This window comes from Eschscholzia californica, unplaced genomic scaffold (assembly GCF_041429995.1).
Source record: "Eschscholzia californica isolate CP2 unplaced genomic scaffold, dmEscCali1.0.p SCAF_2, whole genome shotgun sequence".
Taxonomy (NCBI): Eukaryota; Viridiplantae; Streptophyta; class Magnoliopsida; order Ranunculales; family Papaveraceae; genus Eschscholzia; species Eschscholzia californica.
This window is the reverse complement of record NW_028238309.1, coordinates 1,891,216-1,916,904: the sequence shown is the minus strand read 5'-3', so window position 1 is coordinate 1,916,904 and position 25,689 is coordinate 1,891,216. Positions and strand designations below refer to the sequence as shown.

Sequence of the window (25,689 nt, the reverse complement as noted above, 5' to 3'; positions counted from 1 at the left end):
GAAATTTTACATGAATAGTCCGAATTTCGTATTTGTCATAGTTGACAACCTTTCCTTTATAATAATAGTCATAGGATGAAGGGGAAGCTCTGAAGATGAGCCCAACAAAGGAATGAACTGAGCCAAGTCTCCTAGAACATAGCTAACAAGCTGCAAAAGCTAATGTCAAAGAAGACAACCAACACCTTATCACCAAAGTTAAGACTACAAATATCGAAAAAGCAGCCACTCAAACTTCTAACAAAACCAAATAATGTAAAGGATGGAACGAAAAAGTTCCATGGTACTCCACCAAGAATTCGACTTAAACAAGTTAAAGTCGATGCAACTTTGTATGTCTAAACAAGGCAATTCACCCTTAAAAGTGTATGTTCCATGACGAAGCTATGGATGTTGATCAGAAAATCATTTTACATGAATGGTCTGAATTTTGTGTGATAGAATCCTTCAAAAGTTCAAAGGCTATATAGCTATATAGCACACAAATTTTCTTCAAATGCGGTTTCGAATGTTTAACAATTGAATCCAGTCTTAGAAGTTAAAATTCCTTACGGAAAAGCTATAAATATGATCAGAAAGTCATTGTACACGAACTGCGTGAACTTTTACGATTCTGAAATCGGCAAAATTTCCTTCAAAAGTTCAAAGCTATCACACACAATTAAAGTTTGAAGGTCTAAACAATATAATCTGGCCTTAGAAGATAAATTTCCTTATGCGAAAGCTGTAGATATTAGTCAGAAAGTCATTTTACATGAAAGGTCTAAATTCGTGCTTTTCTAAGATCGACGAAACTTCATCAAAAGCTCATAGGTTATAATATCACAAAATATTTTTTCAAATACAGTTTTCACTCTTTAGTGTCTAAACAATAGAATTCGGTCTTACAAGTTGAAATTCCTCATAGAAAAACTATCGATATTGATCGGAAAGTCATTTCACACGAAGAATATGAATTTGGTGCGATTAGGAGATGAAAGAGTTTTCTTTCAAAAATTCAAAAGGGATGGCAACCAGCTTGACAGAACTCTATGTGCCCGGCCGGGTAGAGTTAACCCTCGTAACAGATATGTGTCGGTCAGAGAGATAATGTGGATTAACAAAATAATAACCTTCCCGGTCTCCATTCCCGCCCTCTCTCTCCTTAAACCACCCCACTCTCTCCTCCTCCTTAAACCCTCCTACTGTTCCTTCCCCCAATCAGAAACCCTAACCATGAAAACCCTAGAAGAACCTGATGTTGGTATCCAATCCTACATTTCTAAACTCCCTGGTTTTAGCGGCATTCTTAAGCAAAGGTAATCTCAAATTCTTCATCTCAGCATACCTACAACTAGGGTTTTTTCTTCTTGTCATCTTCATTTCACTTACATATTCTTCTTCTCAATTTCTTGCTTTACTTTACATAATGTTGATTGTAGGTATGCTGATTTTATTGTTAATGAAGTGGATTTAGATGGAAATGTTGTTCATTTAACCTGCTTAGATGCTCCATTAGAGGTAATCAATCAAGTTTCAGTCTTTTTGTTTGGATGAGGTTGATGAGTCTTCTTTATTTTATTTTTTTGGATTTTGATTGGTTTTTTTTCTTGATTATATTTAGGTTTCTCATAATGTAGAGGGAAAGAAAGAAAAGGAGGAAGGAGAGGAAAAGAATGGGGATTCAATTGATATAACTTATGCATCTGAAATTGAGTCATTTCGATCACTAGCTGGTGATTCTGATGCAGAAATTCTGAAAACTTTTATTGAAAAAATTACTTCAGGTGTCAAAGATGATATATTTCCTATTGTTCTTTCTCCTGATACTGATAAACTTCATAGAACAGTAAGTTTGATAAGTTTTGGCACATGGGTAGGTTTATTTCTATGTGATTTTAACTTCTTCTTGTTTTTCAGGCAGTTCATAATTTCTTTAAGGCAAATTTGAAGTTCCTTGTAACCGACACTGTTGATGGGCCTGACCCGACATCGAAATGTGTAAGAGTGAGGCAAAATTCGGGAGGAAATGAAAATGGAAGGAACTCGAGGAAACGGAAAGAAAGGGGATCTAAGCCCTTCGATAGCAGAGGTACTGATGATTGGCCCGAGCACCTTGGAAAGTTTCTTAGGTAAGTTTATATTTCAGACTGCACTGAAATTCTCTATATCATTGTTGGTGTAAATGTAAATGCGAGGATATAAAAATAGAATGACTATCCCATTGTCTGCAAATAGAACGAATATCCTTGTTGGTGTAAATTTATGTTCCTTTTGTACTCCATTCAACTTGAGATCGAGGAAGCTGTGTTTTGCTTATTCTTTCAGGTTCCATCTTTACAAGGAGAATAAGGACACTCAAGAGGCACTAGGATTGATAGGAAAGATGCTTGGCATCCAGGTTACCTTTTATTTGTGCTCTTGATATGTTAAAGTTGCATCACTTAAAAATGTTGAACTAAGCAATCTATGTCGAAATTATTTAGTTGCAGATATTTTATTAATTAGTTTGGTTTCCTTAATTGATATATAGGTTCTTTATTGTGCAGCAACGGGCATTTGGATTCGCAGGTACAAAAGATAAGCGTTCTGTATCAACACAAAGGGTAAAACTTTCTTCTTTCTGTTTTTCTTTGGTTCTTGTAGGTAGGTCACATTTATTGAACTGTCCATGACATATAGACTTGCATGTGAAATTTATTTCCCGGCACGCAGACATCAAAGCAAGCTCGTATCGATATTTGAACCATAGGGAAAGTCACGTACTTTTGGAATTTGGAAGGAAAAATCTGCATAAAAATTCTTTTTCTACAATCAAATCGCAGGAGAACTCTTTAAAGAATAGATGAAAAATTTTCTTGCAAGAATAGACTACTTGACGGATTTCATTTTAGTTATATGCTGGGCTTCTCCCCATATCAGAAGTCATGGTAAATGCTGGATTGGTACACTCCCCTTTAGCTGAAAATAGGTAGAAGACTAGGTGCAAGATGCTAATTGGTGAGAGTAAAGGCAAAAAGTTCAGGATGCATGCAAGTTCAAACCCTTGATTATTGCCATATCCATACATGTTTAAACACCTTTACTAAAATGTTTTGCACTTATCATGCTAATGCCTGTCATATCCATACATGTGTAATTTTTAAACACCTTTTCCGTCGACTTTAGTATTTTCAATCATTTCTTAGCTATTGCTTCTGAATGAGCTTGTCTGTAGGGCTACATGGTCCTTATATTTGTATATTTGTATAGTTCTTCTGTCTGGATGACTAACAGATATAGTTGTTTAGAGTGTTTACTCTGTCTATTCTTAAGTCCCATGTCTGTGAACTGTGACTGCATTGTGTTCAGCTTCTGGTTGTTATGATGTTTTAATCAAGGCAGATAAATACATAAAGGGTAACACAAAGATGCGATTAAGATTTAAGAGTTCATATAGTAGAGATCAACTCTATGTAGCCCAAACTCTTCAAGGGCATGAGCATTTCATATAGGATTTATGCTTCCTCCATTGCAGGTCACTGTCTTCAAGCAGAATGCCAAAAGATTAGCAAGCCTCAATTGCAGATTGTTTGGTATCAAAATTGGAGACTTTTGGTAAGTTTTTTGAAAACTTATTTATTTTCACGCCCTTCTGTATTTAACTCATTGTGTATGTTCTTTTTGGAATTGATGCTCCATTTTTCTCTAGCTATGTCAAAGAAGGACTTGTTCTTGGGCAGCTGCAGGGAAATCGTTTCACAATCACTTTGAGGTAAGTGCGTGGCAGACAGGCAATTTCTGACTGTTCATTAACATACACCTTCCTTAGTTTTCAATTTTCCAAGTCTAACATAGCTTCTCAGAGGAGTTACTGCAGATTCTGAGGAGACTGTAAAAGCTGCTGCAGAGGCACTGGGGAAAAAGGGGTTTATCAATTACTTCGGCTTGCAAGTATGGTTATTTTCTTATTGAGACCCTTAACATCATCTAAAACGATCACGAGATTAGCAGTATGTTTAAAAGAATCAATGATATTTAAAATTTGGACACCACATGACCAAATCTGTACATTCTTCTAGGATATCGGATAGAAAGGAATTATTCCGCTAAAATTCAAGATTCAATGACCCATCCCTCTATCTTATCTTGGACCCTTTCCAAACAATAAGTAAATATTGGGATGGTCAGATAAAACCAATTATATTTGATTAAAGTCTCTTAAACTGAGTTCAGGTACTTGCTCTAATTATGCTCCTCCTACATTTACAACTACATGTAGGAACAATATACCATCTTTTGGATCTTGTTGCATTAAATATTTAGTGCCTCCTGTGAATTTTTGAAGTGGTAACTTTAACTCTTAGTATCTCATGTTAATGAGAGTAGATTTTCAAATTAAAATTGAGGTGTATTTTCAGCGTTTTGGAAGTGGTTCGGTGCCAACTCACCTTGTTGGAGCAACCTTACTTCGAGGAGAGTGGAAAGCTGCTGTAAGCATGATCCTTGATGCAAGAGAAGGGGATATCCTTTTAGAATTGTCTTATTTTCTCTCTATTTTTTTTCTTTTTTCCTTTTAGCTTTATCATTTAAACATTGAGTGTGATGCACAAATCTTTGAGGCATATTTTGGAACAACCCATATCTTCTTGTTAGTTTCTTAATCTTGAAAAAACAGCGGGACATTGTGAAGGAGGTGCGTGAGTATTATCAAAGAACTGGTGACATTGATGGCACACTAAAGCAGTTACCTCGCTATCTAGTTGCTGAAAAGGCCATCGTATGCATCTTACTCGTACATCAATTAATCAATATATATTCTTTAGTGTTCCTCTTTTTTGAGTATAAAATTTCGTAGTTGAGTGCAATTCTCTTATTATTATTGACACATAGCATTGTTTGTTTTTTAACTGTAGGATTATTATTTAGTTCAATGTATGCGGCATTTCTTTCACCTTTTGCTAATTTCCATGTTTTTATGAAAAAGGGCAAACATTTAAATTTAGAAATCTAGTCTCTTGTAAATGTATTAACTTCATATATGGTTTTGGTTGTTCATAACTTAGTAAATAAGAAACGTATTGTTATGACATTGTATAGTGTATTTCTTATAAGCTACTTTGTAGTTAATTAATATATTCAAGACCGATGACTCTTAAAATAAATGTTTAGTTTAATTGATTAATATTCTGTGGTTCAAACTTCAACGTGGAAGTATGCGAAATTTGAAATGAATAGTGAAAATGCTTTATTGGGAGGCTATCCCTACTCTTTTTTGGACTAAGAGAAATATCGTTCACTTTCTCTTCTGAATTTTAACCTTAATGAGGAGGCTATTTTTGAGATCTTGTAATTTTCTTTGAGACAGATGTATATATAATCTTTCTGTAATCTTACCTTTACATCAATACAAGTTCTTGTTCTTATTCAAAAAACAGAGGAAGAGGCATGGTAATGCCATAGTAACATCTCACTTTAACATCTCACTTTTCTATTGTCTTCCATTTTCAGAGATATCTGGATGTCTGTTTTTTTTTTCATGTGTTCTCCTATCATAGAGTTACATTACTTATGTGCTGTGGTTAACGAAAAATATGGTTGCACTTTCTTGAACCAGCTCCTATGTCTAAAGAAATGCCCTGGGAACTACTTGCAAGCCCTGAAAGCTATACCCAGGACTCTGAGAATGATGTAAGAATTCTTTATGCAGATTCCTAGTAGTATGCCAGTAATAAGAATTGGTCATGGATAACCCCTGTTCCTCAAAATTCAGATGTCTATTTATCATTACATTGTATTTCCTTTACTTAGCTTTGAAACCGAGGAATTTGATTGTTGTATAATTGATCATTGCAGAGGATCCTAGAACTACTATATAGAGAGATAAATATAGGTGATGGATAACCATGTTCCTAGAAATTAAATGTCAATACATGTTCCATTCCTACCATAAATTCACTTCAAAAGATTAATCTTTCCCAATCACAACAAGAAACCCTTGAGAGCTAATTTCGTCATTTAACTGTGCTTAGCTTGTTTGAGATTTTAGGTTGAGATGAGGAAGAATGTTCGCAGGTTATTTACATTTAATCAAGATTTGAGGTCAATAGAACTAGTGATAGACACTCATTAGTTCTAACTTGTTATAATATTCATTTTGAAGTACCCTAGTTTTCTGGTAAAGAGAAATAAAAGGTAATCTTGACCTGTTTTAGTTCATAATTTGCTCATGCCTGGTGTTATATGTGCTGTTTTAGGTACGTGCACAGCTACCAAAGTTACTTATGGAACCACGCAGCGAGTATTAGAGTGCAAAAACATGGTATGCTTAACTTATTTCCTTTTGTATTACCTGTTCGGCTGTTCCTGAACATGATGATGTATGAATACATTTCTTTTATCCTTGTTTTTCCCTTCATATGTGGATGCACATTGTATGAGCAAAACAAGATGAAACAGATATTGGTTAAGTACGATAAACATGTTATCCATGCACATAGCTTTTGTCAGCGGGTCCAAACTCCAAAATGAAATTGAACGGTTTAGGTTCTGATGTAAACGGAACCTGCTTCTCAATGTTCTTTAGTTAAGAAATCAGAAAGCAAAGAACCGTGGAAGCATAAAAGTGGCGTGCTAGGTTTTGGTTCGTTGTTTTAGAAAAAGGTGAAACAATAAATAGTAACCAAGGTTATAATCATCACTTTCACACAACTTCCTTAACTTCAAAATGATTCATGTGGCTTGTAAGTGTTCAATATCGCAGTATTTATTGGTCTTCTTACCCTCATCTTTAGCTGTAAATGATAAAGGTCGAGGAACAAGAGATGCAAGTCAAAAGTGAGGAAGGGGTCTCCCTAAAATTGCTCGAAAAATTCTGTTTCCTTAGCTTTCTAAGGCCGTTGTTTTGGGGCCTCTATTTTTGGTTTCGTTCCCGCGGAACCAAAAGTGCAGGCCCTGATCAGCTGGCCTTTTCTAATTTTTAATTCTATGCGTTGACCATGTTCAACTCTCTGCAGGAATTGACCAAGTTATGGTAGGAGACTTGGTATTCTGTAAAGGAGGGTCTACAGATATAGTGACAGATGCCATTGGTACTGAGTTGGAAGATGATAGCAGTATTGATGCATACGATCATGCCGATTTAGACCAGAGCTCTGAAACAACAGCTCCTGAAGTTAGCAATCCTGTGAAGGTAAAAACCTCAATGACCGTTCAGCATATAATAGTAGTTCATTTAGAAATGATAAGCATCCATATTTCATTTCTAATGCTCCAGCCTCCAGGAGGATATATCTCTGTTTTTCTCGTTTCCAAAATATCCTGCTTATTGAAGTAAACCATAGCTATTTGAAAATGTAATAACTGTACTGATCAAATCCAAAAATTAGTTTTTGACCAGGAAATGAAATCTTCCTGAGCCGTATATCTTTGTTTTTCCATGTTAAATCAGAACTTGAAATGTTAGTTTTGAGAAAATTTTCTATTTCTCTACAGGTTGTAACTGCCGAGGACTTGCTTAAAGGGGAATATACAATTGATGATGTTGTACTTCCTCTTCCTGGGTAAGTTATACCTAGCAAGACTAACCTTGTCATAGTTTTTCTTGTATACTCAACACACACATAGATATACGCATATTACATATGTATATACAGTATGTTAATCGGTATATTATGTTGTTTTGGTTTTGGCAGCTCAAGAGTCATCTATCCAATGAATGATGTTGGTGAAGTTTTTCATGATTTGGCAAAGAAGGTGCTCCTTTTTACTTCTATCATTCTACTTTTCAGTGCAGTCTGGGGTTGTTGCTTTGTTGTGGCTTCTTTTTTATCCGCAAATTATTCTTTGGCATTCAGCTGTGCTTTTGGCTTGCTACCATAGTAGTATGTATGAGCTCCTGACATTTTGTTAGACTCTTAGTCTGAACATGTTGACATCTATGCTCCAACTATTCATACCTCCAATCTCATGGAGCTTGCCTATAACCCTCTTGCTAACCCAATTCTTATTGTCGCTTATCTGGGGACTCTGATGTTAACAACCTATAGCTCAACTGACTTTTGTTGCTTCTGTTTTGAATATTCTATGTTTAATCAGTCTGCTTAGTTTTAACCCTTAGTATTATGATCAGTTCTCTCTGTATGCAAGTAAGTGGGTCATAAACAAAATCCATAGTCGAACTTGAATCCCTCAAAAAAATAACGAAGTAAATGAGAAGCACACTTTTTTCTTTTGTTTGATATCTTGATTTTCTCTATAATATTTTCCTTATTCCTCCATTTTTTGTTAACCCAGGACAACATCAGTTTGACAGAATCTGTACATAGTTCCAAGTGAGTTACTAACTATTCAAACGCATTTTTCAACATAGCGCATATTAGACCTGTAATACTAATCAACCTTTTTCTTGTCGTGTCACTGCTAGAGAGTTTTCTATAACGAGTATGACTGGTGGTTACAGACGAGTTTTTCAGAAACCAGTTAATTTCGAATGGTACGTGCATCTCTTATTTCCTTCATGCTATTTGCTTGTTACAGATCCTTCTCTAATAACAATTATTTAAAACATTTTATCAATGGAATTATAGGGAATTGCTCCATTATACGGATGGTAATCTCCCGCTTGCAGAAACAGATTTAGACGTAATTGCAAAATCAAGACCTATAGACATCAGAGAAGATTGTCGTGCCAATGAAAACCATGCGAAGAGTTTATCGGACAATCCCATAGGCCAGTCCGAGGATTCGAAAATGGACAAAATATCTTCAGAACATAACAACGAAAAGAAGGATGAGACGGAGACAGATACAGGAATACCTAAAGCCGATTTGATTCCAAAATGTGATACTCAATCTTCCCAGGTTGCACTTAAGTTGGCCTTCACACTTCCATCTTCGAGTTATGCCACGATGGCCATAAGAGAGCTTCTAAAAACATCAACCTCGGTATGTATTCGCGCCCTTTATAATACTTCTTAAGACCGATTTGATTAAAGGAGACACAGAATTGAATTAATAAAATTTCATATATGCAGGTGGCTTTTCATAAAACGCTAAATCAATGAACTCGATCTCCAATCGTAAGTTTCTATGGGTGTCTGCATTTGTCAATGGTGTTTCTTCTGCAGTAAATTTATACCCTAGGAAGAACTGAAGACAGAAACGGGTAAAACGCATTATATTTTTGTATGTCAGACATGCATATTACTTCATGTAACTTGGGTGATTGGTTTTCGCTTAGTGATCTTCACCAACTATTTATCTTAAAATTTTTATAAAGCACACTTGTTTCATTATCAAAAGACACCAAAATACTCTCAATCTTTTGTTTTCGCTTCGAATTTGATTTCTTTATGCCAGAAAACTATCTTCTTGTGTTATTTCACAGAGAAAGATACTTCGAGATGCGGGTCTGCATCCTTGATGAATTCCTTTTAGTTATAAACATATTACTGCCATTACATATCGACAAGTGAACCATTGAGTCAATGCAATGTTGATGGTTGTTATTCGTTAATGCATATTGAACAATATTTCATTGTGTAGTAGTATCAATGAACATCAGTCCAACCCGAAAGACAATCTGTTTCTCTTTTTTTTACTTCAAAGAGAACCTAGGTCAATTTGAGTTATTTGAGAGGTAGCGTTTGTATATTTGTCTAAAATTTAGTTCATTTGAATCTGTGAAAGTGTGAAATTGACATCTATGTCGAATGAACTTAAAACCAGCCTATATACGAATCCTAATGAGTAATGAGAATTTTCTTTTTACGTGGTTGGCGCTTCGAAATTTGTAGTGATCGTGGCTTTGGAAATAATCTTAGGAACATTCAAGATTTTCTATGCTTCCGAAATAATCTTAGGGCATTCAAGTCATTTCTTGAAGCAGGTCATCCTGTATAATGGTTGTTCGCGACCTTTCATTAAAAAAATTCTTCTTCCTTTCCCTCTAACGCCATCTTTGATCACCATCATCATTTCTCTATCGACTTTCATCTCTCGTCATTCCGGTGACGGGAGGATCCTTCACCACAACATAAAAGGAGAGAGAGATCGAGTTAAAAGAGGAAAAAGATCAAAATGTCGATGGGGTACTCGCGAAAGAGAAGAGAGGGAAAAAGTTTCTTTACGAAGGATCATTTGTAATAGCAGTTTGCTAATGACCCTTCTAGGGGTAGTTTGCTAATACCCCTTCTCGAACAATGGACATGAAGATATAAGCCGTTGGGGGTTAAGAGTGTTCTTTGGTTCGATTTTTGAAAACTTACAACGTACTAACCCTCTCGTTGTTTGGTTCGGGTTGAAAATCGACCGGACTAGTTTGGTCTATTTTTGCACACCTCTATCTGCGACAACAAAAATATTTCACCTAAAATAGTTGATGCATGCCGCATTGCCGCCACCACGGGTCACAAACAACAGATCCCCAAAGCCATCTAGAGAAAGAAAAGTGATCGCGCGAGAGAGAGAGAGAGATCCACACTCTCTTCATCTTCCTTGCTCAAAGTCTTTCCCAACTGAATTTCAAACAAGAGATGGTAAGAGCAACAGAAGAAATTGAGTTAACTAGGCTTGAAAACCAGGTCGATAATGGTGGTGGTGGTGATTGGGAGTATCTTTCTCTCCTTACTAAACTTCAAGTTAGGCGTTCTGATAAAGTTTTGAAACATGGGTTACCGATTTTGAACGATCCTAAAAAACGATCCAAACTCGGTGGTGGAGATGGTAATTATCTACTTTCTTATTAAAACCCTAATCATTCTTTCTATGGTTCAGTTACTTGATTTTTCTACTTCATTACTATTTGATAATTCTGTGATTCGAATGAAAAAGTTCAAATCTTTTTTTTTTCTGGGTATTACTTGTTTCTCAATGTTATCAAGTGGGGTGATTTCTTTTTGTTTGAATGATTTGTGAAATGGGTTTCATTAGTTTTGCTTAGAATTTGATTCTTTGTGGGTATTTGGGTGGTTTCTATACTTGGTGAAAGCTAGGATATAATTCGCTTTTGTTCAGTAGGTTGTGTCTTCAAGGGAAAAAGCATGAGATTATCATAGCTTAAGCTACTAAAGTGGGATAATGAAGAGCCAATCAATGATTTGGAAAGGTGGATCATAGATTCTATAGATAGAGCGGTTATTCATACGATGATTCAAAATGAACATTAGGGAGATGTGATTTTAGTTGGAAAGAAATTTTCTAGTAGATTTTCACATTAAGAGACGACTATGGGGTCAAAAGTTTGGGGTGGCTATAGGTTTCTGGGAAGAAATTTCTTATTCAACCATCTACTTTTTGTGGTAGATGATAATACTGTTATTTGCAGAAACCATATCTACTGCCAAGAAATCAATTGAGAATTGCCCCGGAGTCAATTTCGATGCACAATTTCACTATTAACAAGAATATAATATGTACAACCAACACTACGTCCGGTTTATTGTTAATAAACTTTCTGATTTCTCAAGCAGTTTGCGTTTTCCTTTCTTTTGTGTTTATTTAATTTTCCTGTTCTAATTCTACTTTTGATTTCGCTTTAATTTGGCGACTTATGGTATATTCTATTGTACATCTGATTTATAAGCACTTATTTCTCGATGTAGAGTGGACTCTTTATGAGCAAGTGGCTATTGCAGCTATGGACTGTCAAAGAATTGATGTTGCGAAGGTAGATTTAGTTGATCTTTTAAGAAATAAAGCATACGATTTGAAGGCTGCGTGCAATAATGTTTTAGTAGTTTATAAATGAAATAAATAGTCTAGTTAGGCATAGACATTTAGTTTGCGTGTGAGCTAAGGATTTTGAATTAGCAAGTTCTCTTGTTATCGTTCTAGCAGGATTTGGTGTCGAGATGAACTTCTTTTTGCGCCTTGAGTTGGCAAATTTGTTAACTTGTTAGTTATTTCTAATTTGTTTTCATTTTTCCCTTTTATCAACAAAAATGGCAACTATATGCTATTCAATGGAGGAAGACGCTACTGCCGTTGTAATGTTATATGTTCAAAATACAATTTGTTGCAATTCGAGGAATAGTAGTTGGTTAAGCTTTGAATTTTCTTGTGCAGGATTGTGTGAAGGTTCTCCGAAAGCAATTTCCTGAGAGCTTGAGAGTAGGTGAGTTCGCTGAGATACTTTATTGTGCTCTTTATAGTATATGTAAACTCAGAAAGTGGAAATAAAATATTACTACATATTAGGGTTCTGCTTGGGTCATTAGGATTAGTTGATGATTTACGTTTCTTATTCACAGGCAGACTTGAAGGGATGCTGCTAGAAGCAAAGGGATCATGGGCAGATGCAGAAATAGCCTACTCAAACCTTCTGGCTGATAACCCACTAGATCAAGTAGAGTTACTATTCATTCATCCTGATGTACAACAAGTTCTATATATATATATATGTTGTTTCAAAGTCACACTATAAGCTTATATATATATATATATGTTGTTTCAAAGTCACACTATAAGCTAAACTCTCAAATTCTAACCCTCTGTTTAGGCAATTCACAAGAGGAGAGTTGCTATGGCAAAGGCACAAGGCAATATCTCTGTGGCTATTGACAGGCTCAATACTTACCTTGAAACGTTAGTGAAGCAGATAACTTGGCTTGTATGTACTACTTTGATCTGCTTACATAGCTGAGATAAATGGGCTTTATTCTGTTTCAGATTTATGGCAGACCATGATGCTTGGAGAGAACTAGCTGAAATATATGTTTCACTTCAAATGTAATATACGTCTCATTCAGATTAATTTGAGCCTTTTAGGGAAATTTAGTTATTGTATGAACTTTCATTTTCTTTCTTGTTTGCCAGGTATAAACAAGCAGCTTTCTGCTACGAGGAGCTAATATTATGTCAACCCACAGTTCCTTTATACCATCTAGCATATGCTGACGTGAGTGCTGTTTTCACCTTTAGTTGTTCGTATGATTCGTTAATGCCAATGTTCTTCCTTTTTAGAACTTGAACTTATCCCTTGAACAAGTAAAATATGGACCCATTTGGAGGTATATTCTGGCCATGTTCGTTCTCTTTGTTTTTCGGATTTTCTGATAATATAAAGTGGAGCAAAATCCTGCTAACATAGGAAAGATAGGAAAAAGCTTCTGTACAACGTCGGTCAATATGAACATTGGTATTGTTGAGTGTTGCATAAACCAAAATCTAGTCGACAAAAGATGAACATATTTGTAATGAAATTGAGAACCCCGCAACTTCTCTAGATTTCCATAAACCGTACTTCTTAGTAGCTCAAACTTCTCAATTTTTTTGCTTCATTAGGTCCTCTACACTCTGGGTGGCCTAGAAAATCTTCAGTCAGCTAAAAAGTACTATGCATCTACCATAGACTTGACAGGGGGCAAGAACACAAGAGCTCTTTATGGTATTTGCTTGGTAAGAATTTCTTTAATCCCATTCCTAACAAAATCTATCTTATCGCTAATGGTGATATCTGAGTTTTAGCTTTCTTGTCTCGTTACGTTTTTATTCAGTGAAGATGCATCCGAGCACGAGAACACGCAGTATCATGTTCATATAAAGAATAAAAACATATTATCTTGATTATTTAATCTGTTAACCGGATATGATTCAAAATTTGAGTTCTAATGCTGAATTTTGTTGATTTAATATACAGACTAGTGTTGCAATTGGGCAGCTGACGAGAGGACGGAATAAGGAAGATAAAGAGAGCTCAGAACTTCAATCTCTCGCAGCGACAGCTTTGGAGAAAGACTACAGTAAGAGAGCTCCCAACAAGCTTACTCTGCTCAAGGCAACCCTTAGAAATTTGAAGCTTCAATCTTGACTCTCAAGTCCTTCGGATGTATAATTTAGACCAGTCACCCATAACGTTTTGCAGAAATGGGTACAAATAGCAGAAATGTTGCAATTATCTTCGGTAAAATATTTTCTGTGTCTCAGTCCGAAATTTTATTGGTTATTTTTTAAAAAAATTTATGTGGCAACAAGGGAATTTTTCCTTAGCATAATTCAATATTTTCTTGGGAAATTTCATTGGTTACAAAATTTTTCACCAAATTTTATTTCATTGCGGGAGAAATTTTTTTTTTTTCTAGACAAAATTTTGAAACAGAAATAGAAACCAGATTTTACTTGACATTTTTTTTTTCTGTAGAAAATAAACACCAATGAACTATTAGTTTTTTTCCTCTTTGAGATTAGATCTCCATCTATGGTATCACATTTGAAAGAAATAGTGGTTATTGGCTAGATTAAAAAAATATCAACTTCATCCATCAAATGATATCGATTTCTTAGACAAAATAAATACGTTAAATAAGAACCCAATTGAAAAAATGATATTTTTTTTTAACATAGAACAGCGATGTTATCATATCTTATGGAAGTCTTAAAATGGTGAATATTTTAATTGAGCTCACTCTAAATTCTCAAACTGATACCATACGAAAATGTATGAAGTGATAAGAACCAAAGTGAGAGATATTTTACACTTAGAATTAGAGCATCTCCAATCCAAAACTCAAAAAAAATGTCTAATGGTCTATGTGTCAAAGTTCCAATTGGAATTCTTACTCTTACGTGACGAAAATAGATATTCTCAATTTTTATTTTTTTCTCCAATGCGAAACTCTAAACTTATCTTATTTACTCATGTGGTATAATTATTTGTATAAAGAAATAATTAGTTATTTAAAAAATATAGAAGACTTGATTTTTATTTGGGTGAAATTCAAATAGTCATGGGTTGGACAATTAGAACATCTCTGGTGCTTTTTTTGTGTGTCACATATGAGTTTTAGAGTTTTTTTTAAACTCTCTCTAACATAACACTCTATCTGAATATTCAAGATGATGCGTTGAGGGCAGATAGAGATATCTCAAGAGAACACTCTAGAAAAAATAGAGTGCCTTCTTGAGATGCAAATATGCAATGTAAATTGGAGCAAGACATGTGAAATGCATGGGTAACCTAATAACATTTCCATGTGTTAGGCAAATAAGAAGGTTATAGAATATTTTGGTGAAGGGTAAATCTAGATGATTTCGTAGAGAAAATAAAAATTATAAGAAGATAATTATAAGAATAATATTACCCTAAACCACCATACACCTTGACGCGTGTATAAAGTTGCTTTAGTCGCTTGTACATTTCAGAGTTGCAAGTATAATGGTTGTCTTTAATTTCATTGTTAGTTTGAAGTAGGGGCAAAAAATTGAGTTGGAGAAAACTGTTTTCAAAAATCATTAAATTTGAAGGTAATGCTTCCTTCTTAACAGAAAAAAGAAAAGAAAAAGTAATAGCTCCAAATATTACTGTCGATCTTGCTACGAAAAAGATTTCATCACAGGTATTGCTCTCCGTAGCAATATCTCTAAATACCTGGTAATTATGTCTCTCCATTTTAACCGTTCTTTTTCTTAATTGTTAGTTGAAATTTGAAGAACCACCGTCCGTATACGATGTATCAATTATGCTGGAACCTTGTTTTTTATCAGCCAAAACGTAAGCAGGGCCGGCCCTGAGTTTTTGGTGGCCCGAAGCATACCCAAAAAATGTGGCCCTATGCCTTACACATGTATACCGAGGTGGAACCATAGGTGGGATCATTTACGTGCATAAAATTAACAATGATAAATTAAAATTAGCTAAGATATTATCTTCTAGATTGAAATTTGTTCTTTCGACTCTTAACATAAGAAAATAATTTTGTACATAAAATTTTCACGATATATAAATACCACTTACATTTTCATGTACTAAAGTAGATCTTTTTCTTCCTCTTTTTTATTCCTCCTACTCAGCCACATAGTTTGTACACAACAAAATTTGATAAACATAAATGAGTGGGATTAGTTTAATTATATTTGAAAACGGTAGTTACATGTAGGTATAATCTTTTCTCTCAAATGATCTATAAATTTTGAAGGCTCAACTTTGTATGAAAATCTGAACGAATTTGAACATAATAAAATCTATAAGAATACGTACATATTATGCAAGATTTAGACACATGTTGTTCCACAATTATTCATAATTTACATGGGTTTCCACAGGAAGTTGAAGTTTAAAAAGTGTTCACATGTATTTTTACCAAGATGAATAAGTTTTTACCAAGATGAATAAGAAATTCGACTCAGTTTCTACATATAATATGTTCATTAAAAAAAATACATATAACATACATATACATATTAATATAAGAATTACAAGTATCTAAAATTTCCAATTACGTAAAAAGATGTTCTTACACAATCTTTTCGGACAAAAAATATTTAAACCCTCTATAGTGTTTGCCCTTCAAATTCTCGAGTTTCTGACTGTGAGAAGGGAGAACGGGAGAAAGAAGGGAGAGGCATATGAATAAAAGAGTGAGCGACGCGTGTGTAACTCGTTGACAAATGCTTGAACGACAATTGGCTAATGAAATTGAATGTTGAATTTTGCTAATGAAATTGAATGTTAAGATTTGCTAATGAAATTACAATTTGGGGGCCAAGTTGGAGTGCTGGATAAATACAAGGGTTAAATATTGCAGTGGGTAACAACTAGGGGCCCTATCTGGCGGTTGATCACAACTATGGGCCAAATAAAAACAAAACTTTCAAAGTTGCGTGAAACCCACTCAATTTGGGGCCCCCTTGTGCGGATATGCCAAACTGTTCTTTGAATTCTCCAACGCGCTTCTCGTTGTGAGGCCCAGGTTAATCTTTTTTCGACACCCCACAAGAAAGACTACAAATGAAAATGTGGCCCTTAAAATTGGGGGCCCAAAGCGAGGCTTTACTCGCTTTGGGCTCAGGGCCGGCCCTGAACGTAAGTAATTAACCCAAGAGTTTATTATTAGCTTCTTTGATAGTAAAGAAAGACAAGAATCTTGTGTTTATGTTATTGTTATAATGAATGATAAAAATGTATTTGATGGTAAAAAAAGAAGGCAAAAATCTTCAGTTAATGTATATAGTTTTGTTTTGGTGTAAATGTCTCTGTCTCTTTTACTTAGGGTCACAACTGTAATTGTACATCTCTTGCCCTACATTTGCACAGAAAATATCATAAACCTATTCTTCCATAATGAAGAAATTCATACAAGCCATCCTTATCACTAAAAACACTGACTTTTTTAAAAGGTTTTTTGACCTTAACCTTCAACACTAATTAGCTTCTTTCACTATTTGGTAATTTAGTTTACCTCGAATTTTAGGATGAGGGGTATGAACAAAACACCTTTTTTTTTTATCGTATGTTCTTTTAGTTGTCTGAATTTGATATTTAATACGAACAATAAGTGATTCAAAAGAGTCAAACATCATATACATTCTGAGTTTTGACTTGTAAGTTAACTTTGAGTTGTTTTATTCAACTAGAATGGATGATGAAAGCTAAGTGAAACTAAAGTAGAATGAAACTTCAGTGACAATGGTGGTAGAAATCTACTAAACTAAATACATTAAAGCTGAAATGTTTGTATATAAGCTCAAATTTTTACCTCACTCTTCCTTGGTTGAAGGCCTCCTTATGCAGGCAAAAAACGAAAGCTTCTTTTTCGACTGGTTACTACTACCTCTTACACCACCATAGATATAATCGCGCAGGAGAATTCCCGCGTTTTTATTAGCACCATTGATTCCTTTGTTTCCGTTTTGGGTACCAAGCTTCAGCAAAACAGACTGGATTTCCTTCAGTTCCAATTCCAGTCTACCAATCTTTTCAGAACCTTCTTTTGCTTGTTCTATGATTCTCCTCCATCGCTTTGCACTTGCTTCAAACTCGTCCTGATCACTTCGGCGAGAGGGCAGACATCCCTCTTCAGCTTTTTTAATCAAGTTTCCAGTACCATCAACCAACTGTACAAGAGTTTCCTCAAAATCTTTTATCTGCTGCTTAATATTATTGTATTCAATAGACTTTGTCTTCTTATTCTTTTTCGATTTCTCTACGTTCTTTCTCAAATTTTGGATGGTTATTTGAAGTTCCGACAACTTTCGGGCATCAGAAGCAAGTCTTTCTAAGAATTTTCTTTTGTTTGCTTCTTGGTTCGGCTCTGTTCTTCTCTTGGATATTTCTAGCTTGTCTTTACGCAGTTCTTTCTCAGCCTCTAACTCTGACTCAGGATTTTCGCTTCGATCTGGCATATTGATCATTGGTTCAATAGAATCACTGGTTCCCCATAATTCAAGCATTTGATCATCTATCTCGCTATTAACTCTCCTGCTCATTCCACGTGAGCCAAACCCACGATCATAGGAAGAACATTCTGAGATCTGATCTAGTGGAATATCTTTAACCGGAATCTCGTCTCCCACTTCTGAGATTTCAGAATCAGTTCCCCGAACTTGGAGATTACTAGGATCAGCCCCAAGTTCCTCCTTTTCCATAGAGGTCGTATTCCTAATCGTTTGAACTTCTTCCTCTTGAACATTGCTAGTTTTAGATTTTAAATCTTCAATTTCTTTCATGGCAGCCTCTAGTCTGATACTATTATCTAATCTTTCTTTATCTCTAAGCTTCTCAATTTCCATAAATGCCTTCTGAACTGCTATAACTCTTGTCTGCAATTCCTGCAAGTATGAAACTCCATCTATTACCGACTTACTTTGCTCTTCATTTAGTTCTTGGCAGCTCTGGCCATGCATATGGGCAAGCTCCCCATCCTGGGCAAGCAGTTGTGAGATAAGATTTGTGTTATAGTGTATTAAAGAAAAGGCGAAGATTCAGAACCACCCCTAGCTTTAGCTAATGTTTGACTATCGTTAACAGAAGATGCCAAGACAGATTGAGTATTGCATTCAGTTAAAGATTACAATATAAATCTGCAGGACTCTTGAGGGTTTTAACAAAAAAGTGGTAAACTACACGTACTGTTCAACTAAGTAAATACGCAAATGCAACTAAGTTTCGGAAAGATGATACTTTTTCGAGTTTCTTCCAGGTTTACTCAAGGACGTATTCTCCTGGTCTGGAACGGTTTAGGTTAGGTGGGGTTTGAAGTCAGGAAAATGAAGTCAGATCTGGTTATATTAATGTATAAAGAAAAACAAGTATACCTGATTAACACCTTCTTGGATTGTTGTCTCTGGAAGTAAATGGCCTTCAAGTGATAGTATATTGTCCTTCAAAGAATCCATGACAGGCAAATATGCGGCTAATTTTAACTTCAGCACTTCACTTTCTCCTTCCAAGCCAGTAAGTCTTTCTCTGAGTTGCCTGATCTCTGCTTCTTTAGAAGTGTTTTCATCTTCAAGATTCTTGCATGAAACAACAACCTCAAGTACCTTCGACTCGAATAGATGTGAGCAGATAGTAGACATCTGAAGGTCAGTATATAAGGTGGCAGCATCAACCTCCTGGAGCTGAACCTCTTTTTCGAGCTCAAAACTCAATTTCTTTTCTCTTAGCTTGCAATCTTTAATTTCTTCTTGCAGTTTCAACAATTCTGACTCTGATTCCTCGTGAGCTTCTTTACGGAATCTAATCTCTTTCGTCAGACGAGTATTATCTTCCAGCTCCTTGAGATTCTGCTTTTCTAACTCCTCTCTTATCAACCTTGCCTCGTCGTTATCCATCTTCGGACGTATCATATCTCCACGTAACTCTTCGGTTTCACTCTGCATAGCTTTGAGTTTATGTTCAGCTTCTGAAAGCTCCAACTCCTTCCGACTAAGCATATCCTTTTCTTTCTCCAGTAGACGAATCACCTGGTCATTCATTTCCCTAGCTGTGTTCAATTCATCCTCTAACTTTACAACTGAACTCTTGAGATGAATATTTTCCATTTCGACAATTTCCAACTTTTTCCCACTTGTAGTAACCTCTTTCTCGAGGTCACCTTTAACCCCATGAAGACCGTCCATATTTTTACCGAGCACTTCTATTTCCCAAGACTTCTCAGTGCAATAGCTCTTCAAGATCAAAGAAATATTGCCTAGAGTCACGACTTCCCCAAGAATAATACCGTTCTCCTCTTGAAGTACGAAGTTTTCTTCCTTCAAAACCGAGCATTCCTTCGTTAAAGATTTCTTTTCTTCTTTTACCTTGTAATTTTCATATTCTAATACACAGTTTGATTCCTTTAAATCCGACAATGTTCCATATAGATTTTCCACTTCTGCCTTTAGAACTTCCTCCCTCTGTTCTCCTGATTTCACATCCAGTCTCAACTGTTCATTCGTATCAAGGAGTTCTTGTTTCTCCCTCTGCAGCAGCATTAGTTCCTCTGACCTTATCTTGAACTTCTGATCAAGGTTGTTGTTCGCACACTCGATTTCTGATGCCTCTACTCTCAGTCGTTCTAGAAAGGTAACAAGTATTAACTTCTCAAACAGTAGTTTTTGGTTCTCATCCTGGGATGTCAATAAAGAACTCCTTATCTCTTCAATTGTATGTAAAATATGCTGCATAAGCATTTTATCATCTTTAATTTCATAATCTGGCTCAATCTCGAGCGACTTCATAATTTCATGAAGTGCCATCCTCAAGCCTTCAAGTTTGTTTAGGGAAGTATTCGATTCTACCTGTTGTTCAAACAACTTCAGTTCAAGTTCAGATATACTAGTCTCTGACTTCTTGGATGCTTCGAAGTATTTGTGGCACTTAATCATCAGAGATAAGTTCTTCTCTGCCATATCTTTGATCAACCTATGCATGATGAAAATTTCAACCTGGGATTTTATCGCTTTATCTTGTTCCTCTTCAAATTCTTTCTGCATACGACGACTTTCTTCTTGCAAGTAATATATCTGGTCTTCAAAATGAGCCAGCTTGATCTCACTGGACCGGATGAAGTTAGCATGTTCTTGTTTCTCTGAGTCCAAGGAGTATTTTAGTTCCTTCACTTGTCGAGAGGTGAATGCCTTCTCCTTTTCGAGGTTTGAGTATTTTTCTTCTAATTCTGCGTATTTCGTCTGCAGCACTTCAAGTGTTTTCTCTATACCTTCTAAATTGGACAATAGAATGTCTCTTTCAGTGGAAATGCAAGATTTTTCATTCTCAAGAGACCAGTAAGATTCTTCGAAGAAATTCAATTTTCTTCTCAATGCTTCAACTTCATCATTTTTATCAGAGATCGAATTTTCAAGCAAATCATTTTCCTTCGACAGCTTCTCCATTTTTACGGTAATAATCTCTAACTGAGAAACCAAGGTAGACTTCTGCGCAAGAAGGAAACTTTTTTCTTCATCAAGAGACGAGTGTGAGCTTTCTAATGCTTCTACCTTCATTCTTAACCTTTCTATTTCTGCATTAATTTCGGAGAGAGAATTTTCTAGAAAGGTGTTTTTCTGCATAAGGTTCTCCATGTTTTTCAACTTCCCCAATAGAGCAATTTTTTCGTCATTATCCTTTTCGATGGTGTCTTTAAGATTTGAGTTCTCAACTTGCAGACCTTTCACAGTTGACCAGAGACAATCTGGGTTCAACCCAACTGAATTTACTTGTTCGATAACACCTTGGTATCGCCTATCCAGGTTTTCTATGTCCTCTTTCAGACAGTAAAGTTCCTGCTGAAGAGCATGTTTTTGGTCTACAAGAAGTCTACCCTCTTCTTCATGTTTCCCTATCGTTCCCCTCATGTTAAAGATCTCTGCTTTCATACTCTTCATTGACATGGCATAAGACGAGTTCTGTTCATTGAGTTCGTCGTTTTCTTCTTTTACTTGATGAAGTTCTCTCTCTAGATTCTGGTTCAAAAGCTCCATGCCTTTCAACATGAGAACCCCTTTTTGGAGTTCCATAGCTAAAGATTTCCGTTCTTCCAGAGAGTGAAAATGCGAATCCTTGAGAGTATGAAATGAGGCTTCAACCTGCATGGAACGGAAACTTTCTTCTTGTAAGCTACACCAAAGCTTTTCCAATTCCTCGTGCTTCTCTAGAAGTTTGTGTCTTTGATTCTCTGTCTTCTGCACCAAACTGGCGATGTCTGCTTGTAGAGATTGATTATCCCTTTCCAACAAAAAGTTATGCTCTTCCGAATTTTTCAACTTCGCTACCCCTTTTTCTATCTCACTGTTAAGATTTTTAACCTCCTCTTGGGCCACACTAAGCTCGGTCTCTAGATTAGCTACCGTCTTCAAACAATTCTGATATTCAAGAGCAGCATTTACCTTCTCGTCATGTAGCGTCGCAATAAGTTGCTCAAGAGACTTAACATTGCTCTCAGCTTTTTCAGCTCTTTCATGAAGTCTTTCAGAAACTTCCTCGGCATGAGAGATTTTGGTCTCTAGATTACAGATTGTCTCTTGACACAGTTTATTTTGAAGGAGACCAGTTTCCTTTTCAGACTCCAATATGGAAAGAGTTTCTTGTAGTGTTTGAGCTTCAGTTTCAGCCTTACATGCACGGTCATGAAATTCTCTAGCATCTTCTTCAGCTCTTGAAACTTCCCGTTCCAGATTAGATATAGTTTCCAAACATTGATTGTATTGAACAAGACCAGCTTCTTTTTCAGATTCTAATCTAGCAAGAAATTCTTTTAGGTTCTGAGCTTCGGTTTCAGCGTCACTTGCTCGGACCTGCAGTTCTTCAGCTTCCTCCTCAGCCAGAGAAACTTTTGAGTCCAAATCAGATATTTTGTCTAAGCACTGTTTGTATTGAAGAAGGCCAGCTTCATTTTCAGATTGTAATTCCACAAGGGCTTCTTGTAGAATTTGAGCTTCTGTTTCAGCTTTACTTGCTCGCTCGTGAAGTCCTTGAGCATCCTTCTCAGCCTGAGATACTCTAGTCTCAAGATCAGTTATCGTTTCCAAAGACATTTTATATTGAACAAGACCAGCTTCCTTTTCAGATTCTAATCTAACCAGGATTTCCCTTAGGGTTTGAGCTTCAGTTTCAGCTTTAGTAGCACGGCTACTAAGTCCTTCAGCATTCTCTTTCGCCCGGGAGATTTCCATCTCCATATTAGCTATCCTTTCCAAAGACCGTCTGTATTGGAAAAGAATGGATTCCTTTTCAGCTTCTTGTTTAGCTAGAGATTGCTTTAGAAATTGAACTTCAGTTTCGGTTTTGCCAGCTCTCTCCTGATATCGTTCGGAATCCTCCTCGACAAGAGAAATTTTGTTCTCCAAATTAGATATCCTCTCTAAACACTGCTTGTATTGAAGAAGACCTGCTTCTTTCTCATCTTCTAATATAGAAAGGGATTGCTTCAGTGTTTGAACTTCACTTTCGGCTTTACTAGCTCGTTCATCGAGTTCTTTGGAATCCTCTTGTGCACGAGAAACTTCAGTTTCTAGATCGCCCAATCTTTGCAAACTCTGCTGGTATTGACGAAGTCTTTCTTCTGTTTTAGCTTCTATTTTTGCAAGAGCTTCTGTTAAGGATTGAGTTTTGCTATCTGCCGTATAATCTGATGAGCTTTTTACATCGTCGGTGCGAAAGTTGATACCTTTTTTTACCCTCCCTGGTGCAAATTTGGCATGATGGGAGCTCCCTTCTTCGGACCCAAACATTTCATTCAGTTGCTTCAATCCTTTTTTGCTTGACAAAAATTTCGTTTCATCAGCAAATGCCAGTTTGCTAATAGCGGCATGGAATTGAGAAGAAGACGGACCCAAAGCATCCTTGTGCAAATCATCGGGGTCAAACAATGCACGGGTTGGATGTGGCATGCCAGGAGTATGAGGGCCCGTGTCACCCGCAGAAGAACCCGATGGCAAATCCTCAAGCAGATCAAATGGAACTTGACTAGGGAACGCTTCTGACATTGTTCGATGGGCCTGATGGAGAGCCCCTGTTGCATGATCATACCTCTCTGCCAAAGCCCGGTATGCTCTATAGAACTCCTCAACCAATTTAATAAGCTCCGGGCGTTTCTTATAGTACATCTCAGCTCTTTTCGCGAACGAATCTGCATCTTCTTCTATGAGCTTGATCATCGATTTGACCTTAGCATCCATATCTGTTCAAGTAAATATATTACATAACTCATTAGCAAAATATGTCTAATCTGCTTAGAATATCAATTTTCGAAGCTCGTAAAATCATAACCGATTGACCAAGTACAAATAGTAGTAGAAGATAAGATTGTTTCGAGTTCTAAACATACTAGCACATAACTAATCAAATCTAGAAGATCTCAATTCACAATGAAAACGCAATGTCCCACAGGAAAACTACAAAGCAAGAGATCTATCTGAGCGAAATCTTGACTTCCCAATTGAAAATGACAATGGAGAAGAATACCTGTAAGATTTTCTTGAAGCCATTTTGAGTTCTTAGGGCTTATATGACTATCCCACCACCACGAATATAAACGTCTCGATTCACTGTGTATCAATGTACCCATGATTGCAGCTAAAAGTACAAACAAAATCTGATCTGATTTCGAAGAAACTCGATTCTTGTACCAAAAGTAAAACTCCAAGTAATTAGTCCAAGCCAGATCAAATCTAGTCAATTTATCACCACCCAGATCTGAATTTAAGTCACTTTGGATCGATATATACTCGATTTAGTTCTAGTAAAATATTCAAATACAAATTAAAGTCAGATTTGGAAGAGTTAATACTTACTAGTAAACCCTAATAAGAAAAATCAAACTTTGTTGCATTAAATTACCTGATGAAGATCATCAACCCAGAGGATCACTGAACAAGTTCTAGTCAGATCAACTTAGTCAAAATTTCAAGCACCTAATCAAATACATTCAGATTTGAAGAAAAGGGTCAGAACATCAAGACATTAAACCTAAAATTCTTGAAACTTATAGCTAGAAACCCACATGCAAGTTCTTCCCATTGTTACTTTCATGACTAAAACCCCATGGAAATAATCAAACAACACTAACCCATATCAGAATTCAATACAAAAATTCAAAACAACCAGGACCCAGATAAAAAAATCCCCTAAAAACCAAGAACCAAATCAATGTATCATCAAATAATGATTTTTTCATGTATGGGTATGAATTAAAACATGAAAAGGAACAATTTTTCTAGATCAAGCAATGTAAAGAACTTAACAGAAAATGAAAATTGGTACTGGGTCTTGATCAGCAGCCATGAGTGAGAAGATCTCAGCTGCTACTTCCCCATTCACTCCATTACTTTCTCTCTCTCTGCCTCTCTCTAGTATCTGGGTCAGTTTTTTTTTTTGTTCTGTAGTTCTTAATTCAGTGATTTTTCTACTACTGAAGACTGAGAAGAAGACAAGAAAGGAAATTGAAAAATGAAAGTGAGGGCAAATAGATTTTATAGGAAAATGATTTGTTGATTGAGTACCCACAGAATTGAAATTTGTAACCTTTTTTGGAAGTACCCAAATCCCAACAAAAAGCACACAATTTTGTTTCTAGCTTTTTGTTTTTCATAGTTAAATCAAAAATGTTTTTCAAAATTAGGGTTAGAAACTGAAAAGATCCTCTCATGTGTATAAATCACAAAGATGTAGATTTTCACGTGGAGGAAATCCAATTTGGATTTAATTTATAATATTTGGATTTTTTGTAATTATTAACTATAATTAATTATAATTGATAATTTATGAGAAATATTGCCCCTAAATTTTAATTTAAAAAATCTTATCTTAATCTTAATAATTATAAAAATCTAACATGTTGTAGCGGATTCACAATATTAATCTAGTAAGTACACTCCCAACTATCATCTAGATTATTCAGCAATAGCAAAATTGTGTAAATTATAGAAGATATGCAAAAGAAAAACCATCCAGTATAATAGAAAGAACATATACAAATTGAAACACTAAAATTGAAGATAAAATCAGTACTTTATCCATTTATAGACTTATTG

General features: G+C 35.7%; 3 protein-coding genes across 3 annotated transcripts; 2 read left to right on the top strand and 1 right to left on the bottom strand.

Moving 5' to 3' along the window:
- Positions 1–715: 715 nt before the first annotated feature.
- Positions 716–9,279, top strand: LOC147555141 (Pseudouridine synthase family protein). The gene is made up of 20 exons (XM_086661148.1): positions 716–1,298; positions 1,422–1,500; positions 1,604–1,828; positions 1,900–2,111; positions 2,308–2,380; positions 2,529–2,585; positions 3,497–3,576; positions 3,671–3,733; positions 3,825–3,912; positions 4,380–4,483; positions 4,636–4,738; positions 5,576–5,649; positions 6,216–6,280; positions 6,975–7,150; positions 7,453–7,520; positions 7,653–7,713; positions 8,254–8,291; positions 8,384–8,452; positions 8,547–8,904; positions 8,994–9,279. Exons 1-20 carry the CDS (start codon positions 952–954, stop codon positions 9,021–9,023), a joined length of 2,370 nt encoding a protein of 789 aa, XP_086517274.1. The 5' UTR covers positions 716–951; the 3' UTR covers positions 9,024–9,279.
- Positions 9,280–9,925: 646 nt separating this feature from the next.
- LOC147555140 (uncharacterized) lies at positions 9,926–13,944 on the top strand. Its single transcript, XM_086661147.1, has 9 exons — positions 9,926–10,683; positions 11,562–11,626; positions 12,025–12,073; positions 12,210–12,304; positions 12,458–12,543; positions 12,628–12,687; positions 12,775–12,856; positions 13,243–13,356; positions 13,598–13,944. Exons 1-9 carry the CDS (start codon positions 10,494–10,496, stop codon positions 13,766–13,768), a joined length of 912 nt encoding a protein of 303 aa, XP_086517273.1. The 5' UTR covers positions 9,926–10,493; the 3' UTR covers positions 13,769–13,944.
- A 3,288-nt stretch (positions 13,945–17,232) lies between these two features.
- Positions 17,233–25,437, bottom strand: LOC147555139 (protein NETWORKED 1D-like). The gene is made up of 5 exons (XM_086661138.1): positions 24,901–25,437; positions 24,497–24,570; positions 24,122–24,395; positions 18,991–23,837; positions 17,233–18,597 (listed from the first exon to the last, which is right to left on the bottom strand). Exons 3-5 carry the CDS (start codon positions 24,222–24,224, stop codon positions 17,434–17,436), a joined length of 6,114 nt encoding a protein of 2,037 aa, XP_086517264.1. The 5' UTR covers positions 24,225–24,395; positions 24,497–24,570; positions 24,901–25,437; the 3' UTR covers positions 17,233–17,433.
- Positions 25,438–25,689: the final 252 nt, after the last annotated feature.